The sequence below is a fragment of the Salvelinus namaycush genome, chromosome 12 (assembly GCF_016432855.1).
Source record: "Salvelinus namaycush isolate Seneca chromosome 12, SaNama_1.0, whole genome shotgun sequence".
Classification (NCBI taxonomy): domain Eukaryota; kingdom Metazoa; phylum Chordata; class Actinopteri; order Salmoniformes; family Salmonidae; genus Salvelinus; species Salvelinus namaycush.
The window spans coordinates 48,737,331-48,752,836 of NC_052318.1; the positions used below are offsets into that span (position 1 = coordinate 48,737,331).

At 41.9% G+C, this 15,506-nt stretch overlaps 1 protein-coding gene across 1 annotated transcript in view; it reads left to right on the plus strand.

The window, feature by feature from the left end:
* Nucleotides 1–477: 477 nt before the first annotated feature.
* bco2a (beta-carotene oxygenase 2a) overlaps nucleotides 478–15,506 on the plus strand; it is a 102,063-nt gene continuing 87,034 nt past the window's right edge. Inside the window, exon 1 of the mRNA XM_039005962.1 lies at nucleotides 478–620. Within this exon, the coding sequence (XP_038861890.1) occupies nucleotides 593–620 (28 nt within the window). The 5' untranslated portion in view covers nucleotides 478–592. The remainder of the gene's footprint in view (nucleotides 621–15,506) is intronic.

Sequence of the window (15,506 nt, forward strand, 5' to 3'; positions counted from 1 at the left end):
CATTTGACCCTTGCCCCTGTGAGGTAAGCTGTACAAATAACCCAAATGTGGTCATAATCACTTCCCACCACAAGATGACTTAGCCTAAAGGTTCAAGTTCAAGCCTAAAAGCACTACACAACAACATGCAAAAGAAAATCAAAAAATGCTTAAAACTACAAGAATTGCCTGTGAGAAGCAGTCATTACATTCAATTCAGGAAGTAAACAAAAAAAGTACTACAGTGAAACAGGACCTATCACAATGGTTCTCTGCCTCTATACATTGAAATTAACCCCCGACCCTGGTGTGAAGGTCAGAAAAGAGACTGTTCTATAACTGTCCCTGTATTCTCCTCCCTGAATGATGCTGGCTCTCTTTCCACTCTCTCCACCCCTCCCTGTCCCATTGTTCCTCAGCAATGGGTTATATGCCAGGATTATATAATGCACCGCCTCCATATTGACTGCCAGTACAGTGTGTAGCTCACTAGCGTGCAGTGTAGAGAGCAACCAGCAAAAAAAGCTTTCTCTAAAAAAGGACAGTAGACCACTGTAGCTAACTGAATTCAACACACTGAATTATTCACAAAGCAGCAGCAGTGTTCTAAGCCATGCCACCAATAAAGCTTGAGGTATCAGGTAAGGTTATTCTCCTCTTTAAAGGTTAATCCTATATCTTGTTATTCTCTTTATCTATAACCTACAGCTACATATTACTTTTGTATCCTAGGCTACAGCTGAATATGACAGTTTTTCCCTAGGCTCCAGCTGTTGGCATATTAGTTGTTTCATAATCTACATATTACTGCGTATTATAGCTGCATGTGATTGCTGTTTCCTAGGCTACATATTACTGCATATTATAGCTGCATTTTACGGTTGTTTCCTAGGCTACATTTTACAGCATACAGCTGCATATTACTGTTGTTTCCTAGGCTACATATTAATGCTTATTATATCCGCATTTTACGGTTGTTTCCTAGGCTACATTTTACAGCATATAGCTGCATATTACTGTTGTTTCCTAGGCTACATATTAATGCTTATTATATCCGCATTTTACTGTTGTTTCCTATGCTACATTACTGCATATTATAGCTGCACGTGACTGTTGTTGCCCTCGGTGTGGGTGTGTATCCCGTCCTTACTAAAAACAGGTGGCAAATACAAATGGTAGTCTGGAATAGCCTGTTTGACTGAAATATAAGACATGTTGGTCATAGAGACTATAATAATGCTGGCTGAAAAAGTATGTTTACTTTCTTGTTTGCAATGGGAACATACAGTGCCTTCAGAAAGTATTTATTTTTCCACATTTTGTTGATTTACAGCCTGCATTTTAAATTGATTAAATTGAATTTGTGTGTCACTGGCCTACACACAATAGCCCACAATGTCAAAGTGGAATTATGTTTTTCTTCTTTCTTTTTTTTACAAATTCATTAACAACGAAAAGCTGAAATGTCTTGAGTCAATAAGTATTCAACCACTTTGTTTTGACAAAGTCAAAAATGTGATTAGCAAGTCGCATAAGTTGCATGGACTCATTCTGTGTGCAATAATTGTTTTTAACATGATTTCTGAATGACTTCCTCATCTCTGTACCCCACACATACAATTATCTGTAAGTTCCCTCAGTCGAGCAGTGAATTTCACACACAGATTCAACCACAAAGACCAGGGAGGTGTTCCAATGCCTCACAAAGAAGGGCACCTAGTGGTAGAAGAGTATGAATAAAAAAGTATACCTTGAATATCCCTTTGAGCATGGTGAAGTTTTTTAATTACACTTTGGATGGTGTATCAAAACACCCAGTCACTACAAAGATACAGGCATCCTTCCTAACTCAGTTGCTGGAAAGGAAGGAAATCACGCAGGGATTTCACCATGAGGCCAATGGTGACTTTAAAACAGTTACAAAGTTTAATGGCTGTGATAGGAGAAAACTGAGAATGGATCAACAACATGGTAGTTACTCCACAATATTAACCTAATTGACAGAGTGAAAAGAAGGAAGCCTGTACAAAATACAAATATTCCAAAACATGCATCCTGTTTGCAACAAGGCACTAAAATAATACTGCATAAAATGTGGCAAAGCAAATCAATTGTCCTAAATACAAAGTGTTAGGTTTGGGGCAAATTCAATACAACACATTACTGAGTTCCACTCTCCATATTTTCAAGCATAGTGGTTGCTGCATCATGTTATGGGTACGCTTGTAATCGTTAAGGACTGAGGAGTTTTTCAGGATGAAAAATATAAGGAATGGAGCTAAGCACAAGCAAAATCCTAGAGGAAAACCTGGTTCAGTCTGCTTTCCACCAGACACTGGGAGATGAATTCACCTTTCAGCTGGTCAATAACCTAAAACACAAGTCCAAATCTACACTGGAGTTGTTTACCAAGAAGACAGTGAATGTACCGGAGTGGCCGAGTTACTGTTTTGACCTCAATCTGCTTGAAAATGGCTGTCTAGCAATTATCAACAACCAACTTGAAAAATATAGTACAATGCAGGTTTGTAAATCTCTTAGAGACTTACCCAGGAAGACCCAGAATTGTAAACGCTGCCAAATGTGATTCTAACATGTATTTACTCAGGGATGTGAATACTTATGTTAATTAGATATATCTGTATTTAGTTTTCAATAAATGTGCATAACATTTCTAAAAACCTGTTTTCACTTTGTCATAATGGGGTATTATGTGTACATGTGATTTTTTAATTTTTTTAATCTATTCGGAATTCAGGCTGTAATGCAAAAACATATATGGAATAAGTCAAGGGGTATGAATACCGTCTGAAGGATATGTTGTAAACACTGTCTTACGGTATGCTTTAATGCAGAAACATCTGCTGATAGAATACGTTATAGGAATATTAGAATATCGGAATGGACATTGGTATTCGAAAACTTGTGTGAGAATTCATTTTTGTGCAAAAATAGTGGTTCTGTGGGTGTCACCAAGTAGGCTGATACTTTATACCCTATTTCATAGCTTAGGCTGTAAAGTCCAATATGTATGTTAAATACATAAAATAGGCTGAATGCTTAAAGTGGTTAATTTCGCACTGGTTTTTAGATTCCCAAAATAAGAGCTAAGACGCTAATATTTGTGTAAAATCAAATCAAATCTTATTTGTCACGTGCCAAATACAACAGTGAAATGCTTACCTACAAGCCCTTAACCATCAATGCAGTTTTAAGAAAATAGCCCCCAAAAATGTAAGAGTGCACTGGTGTCGAGGTAATTGAGCTAATAGGTACATATAGGTAGAGTTATTAAAGTGACAATGCATAGATAACAACGAAGAGTAGCAGCAGCGTAGAAGAGGAAAACTGCAAATAGTCTGGGTAGCCATTTGATTAGCTGTTCAGGAGTCTTATGGCTTGGGGGTAGAAGCTGTTTAGAAGCCTCTTGGACCTAGACTTGGCGCTCCGCTACCGCTTGCCGTGCGGTAGCAGAGAGAACAGTCTACGACTAGGATGGCTGGAGTCTTTGACAACTTTTAAGGCATTCCTCTGACACCGCCTGGTATAGAGGTCCTGGATGGCAAGAAGCTTGGCCTCTGTGATGTACTGGGCCATACGCACTACTCTCTGTACTTCCTTTCCGGTAGGAGGCAAAGCAGTTACCATACCAGGCAGTGTTGCAACCCGTCAGGATGCTCTCGATGGTGCAGCTGTAAAACATTTTGAGGATCTGAGGACCCATGCCAAAACTTTTCAGTCTCCTGAGGGGGAATAGGTTTTATCGAGCACTCTTCACAACTGTCTTGGTGTGCTTGGACCATGTTAGTTTGTTGGTGATGTGGACGCCAAGGAACTTGAAGCTCTCAACCTGCTACACTACAGCTCGTCGATGAGAATGAGGGCGTGCTTGGTCCTCCTTTTCCTGTAGTGTACAATCATCTCCTTTGTCTTGATCACGTTGAGGGAGAGGTTGGTGTCCTTGCACTACACTGTCAGGTCTCTGACCTCCACCCTATAGGCTGTCTCATCATTGTCGTTGATCAGGCCTACCACTGTTGTGTCATCAGCTAACTTAATAATGGTGTTGGAATCGTGCCTGGCCGTGCAGTCATGAGTGAACAGGGAGTACAGAAGGGGACTGAGCACGAACCCCCGAGGGGCCCCTGTGTTGATGATCAGCATGGAGGATGTGTTGTTACCTACCCTTACCACCTGGGGGTCCCCCGTCAGGAAGTCCAGGATCCAGTTGCAGAGGGAGGTGTTTAGTCCCAGGGTCCTTAGCTTAGTGATGAGCTTTGAGGGCAATATGGTGTTGAACGCTAAGCTGTAATCAATGAACAGCATTCTCACATAGGTGTTCCTTTTGTCCAGGTGTGAAAGGGCAGTGTGGAGTGCAATAGAGATTGTATCATCTGTGGATCTGTTGGTGCGGTGTGCAAATTGAAATGGGTCTAGGGCATGGGTGTCAAACTCTGGCCAAATTTGGCCCGCGGGGTAATTATATTTGGCCCGCGAGACAATACCAAATTACTACTAGAGCTGGCCCGCCGGTATTATACAGCGCATTCACCGCTAATACTACGAATCCCATGATGCTCTGCTGTTGTTTTCGCGCGCCAATCAGGACAGGACCCAGAAACGCCCTCTCCTCTGTGACAGTAGTCATAGCAACATAGACGCTACAACTGTCAGCGCGCTATCCCTTCCCAAAAATGGCGAAAAGAAAGGCAGAAAACAGGAGCTTTCTGGACAAGTGGGAGGCAGAATATCTGTTTACATATGTAAAAGACAAACCTGTTTGTCTTGTTTGTGGAGTCAACGTGGCTGTAAGTAAGGAGTACAACATTAGACGACACTATGAAACGAAACACCATGACAAATACAAGGACCTGGACATGACTCAAAGGAGCCAGAAAGTAGAGGAGATGAAAAGAAGTTTGGTTTCACAACAGAATATGTTCAAAAAAGCCACATCACAAAGTGAGGCTGCTGTAAAGGCTAGTTATATAGTGGCAGCAGAGATCGCAAAATCAGCCCGGCCCTTTAATGAGGGAGAGTTCGTGAAAAAGTGCATGATGAAAGTTTGTGACCTCGTATGCCCAGAGAAAAAGCAAGCATTTTCAAACGTGAGCCTGAGCAGGAACACAGTAGCTGATCGCACATGTGATCTTGCCACCAATCTGTATGACCAGTTGATGGAAAAGGGAAAAGATTTCGTTGCGTTCTCCCTCGCTGTGGATGAGAGCTGCGACGCATCTGATACTGCTCAGCTGTCAGTCTTCATCCGTGGAGTGGACTCAAATCTGTGTGTTACGGAGGAGCTATTGGGATTCAAATCAATGCATGGCACAACCACAGGAAAGGAAATCTTTGAGGAGGTTTCCAAATGTGTAACTGAAATAAAGCTGCCGTGGGATAAACTCGGTGGATTAACGACAGATGGTGCGCCAGCGATGTGCGGTAAAAAGAGTGGACTGGTGGGCAGGGTTCGGGAGAAGATGCGGGAAGAGAACTGTGCAGGTGAGCTAACTGTTTACCACTGCATCATACATCAGGAATCACTGTGTGCCAAAGCCCTAAAGATGGAACATGTTATGACCACAGTAACACAGGTAGTTAACTTTATAAGAGCCAAAGGTCTGAATCACCGCCAGTTTAAATTTTTTCTAGAGGAGTGTGGTTCGGAATACGCAGACGTGCCGTATCACACAGAGGTGAGATGGCTAAGCAGAGGAAAAGTACTGAACAGATGTTTCGAGCTGCGTGAGGAAATATGTCAATTCCTGGAAACCAAAGGGAAGGATACAGCAGAGCTCCGGGAGCAAAAGTTTCTGTGTGAGCTGGCCTTTCTCTGTGACATCTCGAGCCATCTCGATGCGCTGAACCTGCAGCTTCAGGGGCGTGGGCGCATCATCACAGACATGTACGCTGCAGTGAGGGCCTTTAAAACTAAACTGTGCCTGTGGGAGAATCAGATGCTGCAAGGAAACCCTTGCCATTTTCCCTGCTGCCAAACCATAAAAGCGCAGATCTCTACCGCCGTGTTCCCATGCGCACAGTTTGCTGAAAAACTCAGTGTTCTCGCCGCTGAGTTTAGCCGGCGATTTGCCGACTTCGATGTCCAAAAATGTAGGTTTGAACTGCTTAGTAATCCCTTCGCAGTTGATGTGGAAAATGCACCAACCAACATCCAAATGGAGCTGATTGAACTCCAGTGCAACGACACGCTGAAGTCAAAGTATGATGCTGTGGGCGCCGCACAGTTTCCACGGTTCATCCCTGACACAATGCCTCAGCTCCGCACCCAAGCTGCTCAGATGCTCTCCATGTTCGGCAGCACTTATCTATGCGAGCAACTTTTCTCCTCGATGAAGATGACCAAAACAACTCACAGGAGACTGACTGACTGATGAACACCTTCGCTCGATACTGAGGATTTCTTCAGCTCAGAGCCTGAGCCCAGACATTGATGAACTAGCATCCAAGAAGAGATGCCAGGTATCTGGCTTGGGCACATCAGATTAGATCAGTGTGCAATAATTAACGTTTTCTTTGTGCACTTTTTCTTGCTACAAGGCATGGGCTTGAATGGTTGATTAATTTATTATCATTTTATTTGTAAAATTATTAGCCAGTGGAAAAAGTTTATTTTGGTATTTAAATCAGAAGGCTGCAAATAGAAAAGAGGCATACGATTTTTATTTAAATTTTATTTATTTAATAAATGAATGCCATTGATGTGTTTTTTCATTTGAAATTCGATTTTGCATGTCTCCACTATTAAATTATATATTGTATGGTAATAAGCGATGCTTGTTCCATATTCAATGTTAAAGCAAAACTTGTTTGGGTCCATATTAAAAGGTTAATTTGTTCAATGTTGGCCCGCGACTTTGTTCAGGTTTTACATTTTGGCCCACTGGGTATTTGAGTTTGACACCCCTGGTCTAGGGTTTCTGGGATAATGGTGTTGATGTGAGCCACTACCAGCCTTTCAAAACATTTCATGGCTACAGACGTGAGTGCTATGGGTCGGTAGTCATTTAGGTAGGTTACCTTAGTGTTCTTTGGCACAGGGACTATGGTGGTCTGCTTGAAACATGTTGGTATTACAGACTCAGACAGGGAGAGGTTGAAAATGTCAGTGAAGACACTTACCAGTTGGTCAGCGCATGCGCGAAGTACACGTCCTGGTATTTTGTCTGGTCCTGCGGCATTGTGAATGTTGACCTGTTTAAAGGTCTTACTCACATCGGCTGCGGAGAGCGTGATCACACAGTCGTCCGGAACAGCTGATGCTCTCATGCATGTTTCAGTGTTACTTGCCTCAAAGCGAGCATAGAAGATATTTAGCTTGTCTGGTAGGCTCGTGTCACAGGGCAGCTCTCGACTGTGCTTCTCTTCATAGTCTGTAATAGTTTGCAAGCCCGGTCACATCCGACGAGCGTTGGAGCCGGTGTAGTGCGATTTGATCTTAGTCCTGTATTGATGCTTGCCTGTTTGATGGTTCATCGGAGGGCATGGCGGGATTGCTTATAAGCTTCTGGGTTAGAGTCCCGCTCCTTGAAAGTGGCAGCTCTAGCCTTTAGCTCAGTGCGAATGTTGCCTGTAATCCATGGCCTCTGGTTGGGATATGTACGTACAGTCACTGAGGGGACAACTTCCTCAATGCACTTATTGATAAAGCCAGTGACTGATGTGCTGTACTCCTCAATGCCATTGGAAGAATCCCGGAACATTTTCCAGTCTGTGCTAGCAAAACAGTCCTGTAGTTTAGCATCTGCTTCATCTGACCAGTTTTTTTATAGACAGAGTCACTGGTGTTCCAGCTTTAATTGCTTGTAAGCAGGAATCAGGAGGATAGAATTATGGTCAGAATTGCCAAATGGAAGGCGAGGGAGAGCTTTGTATGTGTCTCTGTGTGTTGAGTAAAGGTGGTCTTGAATTATTTTTCCTCTGATTGCACATGCTGATAGAAATTAGGTAAAACTGATTTAAGTTTCCCTGCATTAAAGTCCCCGGATGCTATGAGTGCCGCTTCTAGATGAGCGTTTTCCTGTTTGTTTATGGTGGTATACAGCTCATTGAGTGCGGTTTTAGTGCCAGCATTGATCTGTGGTGGTATGTAGACAGCTATGAAAAATACAAATAAACTCTCTAGGTAGATAGTATGGTCTACAGCTTATCATGAGATAATCTACCTCAGGCGAGCAAAACCTCGAGACTTCCTTAGATAGTGCACCAGCTGTTACATATATGCATAGGCCCCCAACCCGTGTCTTACCAGAGGTTGCTGTTCTATCCTGCTGATAGAGTGTATAACCAGCCAACTGTATGCTCTTAATGTCGTCGTTCAGCCACGACTCGGTGAAACATAAGATATTACAGTTTTTAATGTCCCGTTGGTTGGATATACGTGCTTTCAGTTCATCCCAAATACCCAAAAGAAAGACCCAAAACATCCACATCAAATGCAATGTTTTTCTTGACTAAGTAACATAGAAAACGAGCACTTTTTGTGGAGTATTATTTTACCATCCTTACAAAACACTTAGTACTTTACTTTGATAATCTGAATCAGCTGTATAGTGTTACAGCAAAAAACTAAATGTGCACTCCTTGGAGTCCTGAGTTTGGGAAACGCTGGTCTAGGCTTATATGTTCAGGACTATTTTCTAAGTAAGAGAATATCAAAACTTTTTAAACATTTAACCTGTCTTCTCTTGAGATTAAAGTATTTTACTGGAAGACATGAATTGCCACAATTGTTTGTTTTTAAAATTGTATTTTATTAAAAAAGAAAATAAGTATATTGCCCAAATTATCTTGAAGAAATGAATTTAAGGTTACAAAACAAATTGTGTGATGGGCACTTATTCAAATGGAACATAGGTCTCTAAAATAAACAACAGATGCTCATTTAAGTTCTGGGTCCATTCCTGTTAAGACGTCATAGAACCACATCAGTTAACTTCTTATGGCTGCAAGCCCGAGGTCGGTACACCTATGACAACATCCAGCTCAAAGTGCAGGGCGCGAAATTCAAAAAAATATATTTTTTAAATATTTAACTTTCACACATTAACAAGTCCAATACAGCATATGAAAGGTACACATCTTGTGAATCAAGCCAACATGTCCGATTTTTAAAATGTTTTAGAGGGAAGACAAAATATGTAAATCTATTAGCTAACCACGTTAGCAAAAGACACCACTTTTCTAACTCCATCAGTTTCTTACTCCATCAGGTGCTATCACAAATTCGACCAAATAAAGATATAAATAGCCACTAACCAAGAAAAAACTTCATCAGATGCCAGTCTGATAACATATTTATTGTATAGCATAGGTTTTGTTAGAAAAATGTGCATATTTCAGGTATAAATCATAGTTTGCCATTGCAGCCACCATCACAAATCTCACCAAAGCGACTAGAATTACTACAGAGAGCAACGTGTATTACCAATTTACTCATCATAAAACATTTCTTAAAAATACACAGCTCATAGCAATGGAAAGACACAGATCTTGTGAATTCAGACAACATTTCAGATTTTCTAAGTGTTTTACAGCGAAAACACAATACATCGTTATATTAGCATACCACATGTGCAAACGTTACCCGAGCATTGATTCAAGCCAAAGAGAGCGATAACGTTATCATCATATCACGTTTTCAATTATCTTTGTGAATTGCAGTATGTCATTTATTTATAAAGAAAACTCGAAAGGATCGTACTTTTTTTTTTCTCGCCTCAAATGACATACCCAAATCTAACTGCCTGTAGCTCTGGACCTGAAGCAAGGATATGCATATTCTTGATACCATTTGAAAGAAAACTCTTTGAAGTTTGTGGAAATGTGAAATTAATGTTGTAGAATGTAACACATTAGATCTGGTAAAAGACAATACAAACAAAAAAACATGGGTTCAAATCTGTGTGCAAAGCTATTATCAAGACAAAGGGTGGGTACTTTGAAGAATGTAAAATATATTTTGATTTGTTTAAAACTTGTTTGTTTACTATATGATTCCATATGTGTTATTTCATAGTTTTGATGTCTTCACTATTATTCTACAATGTAGAAAATAGTAAAACATTAAGAAAAACCCTTGAATGAGTAGGCGTGTCCAAACTTTTGACTGGTATTGTATATCAGGTTTATAACCAAAATTTTAACATTTATCTAAAAGTGAAGCTAGGTAATGGCTGCAAGGGTTAGTTGTAAAAACTTGTGAGAAAATGTTACAACTAACCCAGAGTAAAACTGGATGTTTTTGGTACATGCTTTCTTTTACTTTCAGCATTCCTACAATCCAGTGGTGTGAAGTACTTAAGTAAGAATAATTGAAAGTACTACTTAAGTAGATTTTTGGGGTACTTGACTTAACTTTACTATTTATATTTTGGAAAACTTTTACTTTTACTTCACTACATTCCTGAAGAAAATGATACACTCCATACATTTCCCCTGACACCCAAAAGTACTCATTACATTTTGAATGCTTAGCAGGACAATAAAATGGTCTAATTTACATACTCATCAAAGGAACATCCATGGCCATCCCTACAGCCTTTTATCTGTTGGACTCACTAAACACATGCATCGTTTGTAAATGATGTCTGAGTGTTGGAGCGTGCCCATGGCTATCCGTAAATAAATAAAAAACAAGAAAATTACTGTATGCCGTCTGGTTTGCTTAATATAAAGACTTTGCAATGATTTATACTTTGACTTTTGATTCTTAGGTATATTTGATCAATTAGATTTACTTTTGATACATAATTTAAATCCAAATACTTTTAGACTTTTACTCAAGTAGAATTTTACTTGAGTCATTGTCTATTAAGGTATCTTTACTTTTACTCAAGATCATGGAAAAGAAAGACATATAGGGAATTACTTCTCCACACGTTGAAGAGCGTCAAATTATGTAGCAGAGCAGGGGAAGTCAATCAGATTGGTTGCAAAGTTGTATGGTATATGTCATGTGACTCTGTACTTATTCTGCAAAGAGAGAAAGAAGCTACTGGAGAAGGGGTTGAGAGAGCTTCCTCATGTAGGCTACCGTAGTGGAAACAGGGTCTTCATGGATGAGCAGAAGTTGTCAGTATCTCTTGAGGGCATCTGATTTATCCACTGTGCCCGCTGCTATCCATCCCACCTCTCCAGCTGCCTCCCAGGCCACCTCTCTAGCTGCCTCCCAGGCCACCTCTCCAGCTGCCTCCCAGGCCACCTCTCCAGCTGCCTCCCAGGCCACCTCTCCAGCTGCCTCCCAAGCCACCTCTCCAGCTGCCTCCCAGGCCACCTCTCCAGCTGCCTCCCAGCCCACCTCTCCAGCTGCCTCCCAGCCCACCTCTCTAGCTGCCTCCCAGGCCACCTCTCCAGCGGCCTCCCAGCCCACCTCTCCAGCTGCCTCCCAGCCCACCTCTCTAGCTGCCTCCCAGGCCACCTCTCCAGCTCCCTCCCAGGCCACCTCTCTAGCTGCCTCCCAGGCCACCTTTCCAGCTCCCTCCCAGGCCACCTCTCTAGCTGCCTCCCAGGCCACCTTTCCAGCTGCTTCCCAGGCCACCTCTCTAGCTGCCTCCCAGGCCACCTCTCCAGCTGCCTCCCAGGCCAGCTTTCCAGCTCCCTCCCAGGCCACCTTTCCAGCTCCCTCCCAGGCCACCTTTCCAGCTCCCTCCCAGGCCACCTTTCCAGCTCCCTCCCAGGCCACCTCTCCAGCTCCCTCCCAGGCCACCTTTCCAGCTCCCTCCCAGGCCACCTTTCCAGCTCCCTCCCAGGCCACCTTTCCAGCTGCCTCCCAGGCCACCTCTCCAGCTGCCTCCCAGGTCACACCTCCAGCTGCCTCCCAGGCCACCTCTCCAGCTGCCTCCCAGGAAACCTCTCCAGCTGCCTCCCAGGAAACCTCTCCAGCTGCCTCCCAGGCCACCCCTCCAGCTGCCTCCCAGGCCACCTCTCCAGCTGCCTCCCAGGAAACCTCTCCAGCTGCCTCCCAGGAAACCTATCCAGTCACTTCACATGTATCAGGCTGTGGCTGGGAAACACCTCATTACTCTTCTGATTTCAACCCAGTTGAAATTACAGCAAGGAGTAGGAAGAGGAGAAAATGGATAAACCCATCAAGGAGGCACTGGAAGAAGAGCTTAAAAAGTCAAGCATTCAGAAGGCAAAAATGTACATTGCCCTGCCTAAGAAGCAAGCCAAGACAAACCACTCTGAACAACAACTGTCCTGCCTAAGAAAAAATCCAAAACAAAGTACATTGAACCAGAAGATTCAGATTACTCCAACAAGGAAAACTTTACCTATTCAAGTCCAAGGAGGTCTGGGTGCAGTGCTGCGAATGCAAGTTATGGGCCCACCAAGCCTGTGCCACATGACAGCCATACCACTGTCACAACGGTGATTAATTGAACATGTTCAACATTCAGTCACAAAGGCACACACACAGACACACACAACATAAATGTTCAGGTGTTTAGCCTAGTTTTAGTTTGGTTGAGAAATACCATTTAGTGGAGGGGAAAATAATAAGCATTTTATTATTTATATTTATTATTATTTCTGTGAAACAAAATGTAAACAAGACAATGTTGCTCTCATGGTCTCAATAAAGGTGTTCAATAATTAGTGATTTATCATTTAATAATTAGTGATCTATGATCTATGATTGATGCACCTTTTCAATATGTTACAATTCACCCCAAACACTGTTACAATTAATCCAGACCATGGAGTAAATTGTAACACTTCAAATGAAATCAAATTGTATTGGCGAGTGTAGCGAAATGCTTGTGCTTCTAGTTCCGTCAGTGCAGTAATATCTAACAAGTAATCAAACAATTCCCCAACATCTACCTAATACACACAAATCTAAAAGGGGTGAATGAGAATATGTACATATAAATATATGGATGAGCGTTGGCCGAGCGGCATAGGCAAGGTATAAGATGGTATAGAATACAGTATATACACATGATATGAGTAATGTAACCATTATTAAAGTGGCCTTATTTAAAGTGACTAGTGATCAACTTATTAAAGTGGCCAGTGATTGGGTCTCTATGTAAGCAACAGCCTCTCTGAGTTAGTGATTGCTGTTTAGCAGTCTGATGTCCTTGAGATAGAAGCTGTTTTTCAGTCTCTTGGTCCCAGCTTTGATGCACTTTGATGTACTGACCTCACCTTCTGGATGGTAGCGGTGTGAACAGGCAGTGGCTCGGATGGTTGTTGTTATTGATTATCTTTTTGGTCTTCCTGTGACATCGGGTGCTATAGGTGTTATGGAGGGCAGGTAGTTTGCCCCCGGTGACGCGTTGTGCAGACCGCACGCCTTGCGGTTGAGGACGGTTGCACTGTATTATGCTCAAAGATGGCAACGAAGGTGTTTAGTTTGTCTGGAAGCGTGACATCGGTGTCCGTGACGTGGCTGGTTCTCTTTTTGTAGTCCGTGATTTCCAGTAGACCCTGCCACATAAGTCTCGTGTATGAGCCGTTGAATTGTGACTCCATTGTGTCCCTGTACTGGCATTTCGCTTGTTTGAATGCATTGCGGAGGGAATAGCTACACTGTTCATATTCAGCCATATTCCCAGACATTTTTCATGGTTAAATGCGGTGGTTCGCAGTTTTAGTTTTGTGCGAATGCCGCCATCCATCCATGGTTTCTGGTTAGAGTAGGTTTTAATAGTCACAGTGGGTACAACATCTCCAATGCACTTCTTAACCTCTCTAGGGTACGTGAGACGGTAGCATCCCACCTCTTCAACAGCCAGTGAAACTGCAGGGCGCCAAATTTAAAACAACAGAAATCCCAAAATACAATTTACAGGAATACTCATAATAAACATTGCTAAAAGATACAAGTGTTATGCATGGAATTTTAGATGCACTTCTCCTTAAACCTTTTATGGCTGCCATCCCGCTACCGGGATGATATGACAACAGCGAGTGAAAGTGCAGGGCGCCAAATACAAAAAGCAGAAATCTCATAATTAAAATTCCTCAAACATACATGTGTCTTATATCATTTTAAAGGTAATCTTGTTGTTAATCCCACCAAAGTGTCCGATTTCAAATATGCTTTTCAGCGAAAGCACTACAAACGATTATGTTAGGTCACCACAAAACCACAGTAAGCACAGCCATTTTTCCAGCGAAAGATAGCTTTCACAAAAACCAGAAATAGAGAAGATTAATCACTAACCTTTCATGATCTTCATCAGATGGCACTCATAGGACTTCATGTTACACAATACATGTATGTTTTGTTAGAAGAAGTTCATATTTATATCCAAAAATCTCAGTTTACATTGGCGCATTATGTTTAGAAATGCATTGTCTCAAACAAACATCCAGTGAAAGTGCAGAGAGCCGCATCAAATTACAGAAATACTCATCATAAACATTGATAAACGATACAAGTGTTAAACACACGAATAAACATAAACTTCTCCTTAATGCAACCGCTGTGTCAGATTTCAAAAAGGCTTTACGGCGAAAGCACACTTTGCGATTATGTTAGGTCAGCACCTAGTCACAGAAACCCATACAGCCATTTTCCAGCCAAGGAGAATGTCACAAGTCAGAAATAGCATTAAAATTAATCACTTACCTTTGATGATCTTCATCTGGTGGCACTCCCAGGTCTCCATGTTAGACAATAAATGTTTGTTTTCTTCAATAATGTCCCTCTTTATGAGCAAAAACCTCCTTTTTGTTAGCGCGTTTTCTCCAGTAATCCGAATGCTTAAGGCGCGTGCAATAAGTCCAGATGAAAAGTTTTTTAAAAGTACAATAAAAATTTGTAGAAACATGCCAAACAATGTTTAAAATCAATCCTCCAGTTGTTTTGGTCATAATATTAAATAATATTTAAACCGAACAAAAGCTTCGTCAATAGGAAAGGAGAAACAAGAAAGGCGCGTTCCCGATCAGGCGCATGGCTGATGTCTGGAATTTTCCACTGGCCTCTGATTGAAAGTGCTGTATCTCCCTCATTTTTCAGAGTAAAAGCTTGAAACAATGCCTAAAGACTGGCCACATGTAGAGGAAGCCACAGAGCCCGTGAGCTGGGTCCTAAGTCTTTGTATGGTGGATAGGCTTTCAATGGAAAAACAGCCTTTTAAAATAATAGTACTTCCTGGTTGAATTTTCCTCTGGTTTTCGCCTGCCATATCAGTTCTGTTATAACTCACAGACATTATTTTAAGAGTTTCAGAAACTTTAGAGCGTATTTCTATCCAAATCTACTAATTATATGCATATCCTATCTTCTGGGCCTGAGTAGCAGGCAGTTTAATTTGGGCACGCTTTTCATCCAAAATTCTGAATGCTGCCCCCTACCCCAGTGAAGTTAGTCATGAAGCAAGCACCCCCATCCTTCCTCTTCCCAGAGAGGTGTTTATCTCTGTCGGCGCAATGCATGGAGAAGCCCGGTGAGAGAGCCATGTTGCTGTTAAACAGATCCCAAGAGAGCCATGTTGCTGTTAAACAGAGAATGTTACAATCTCTGATGTCTCTCTGGAAGGCAACCTTTG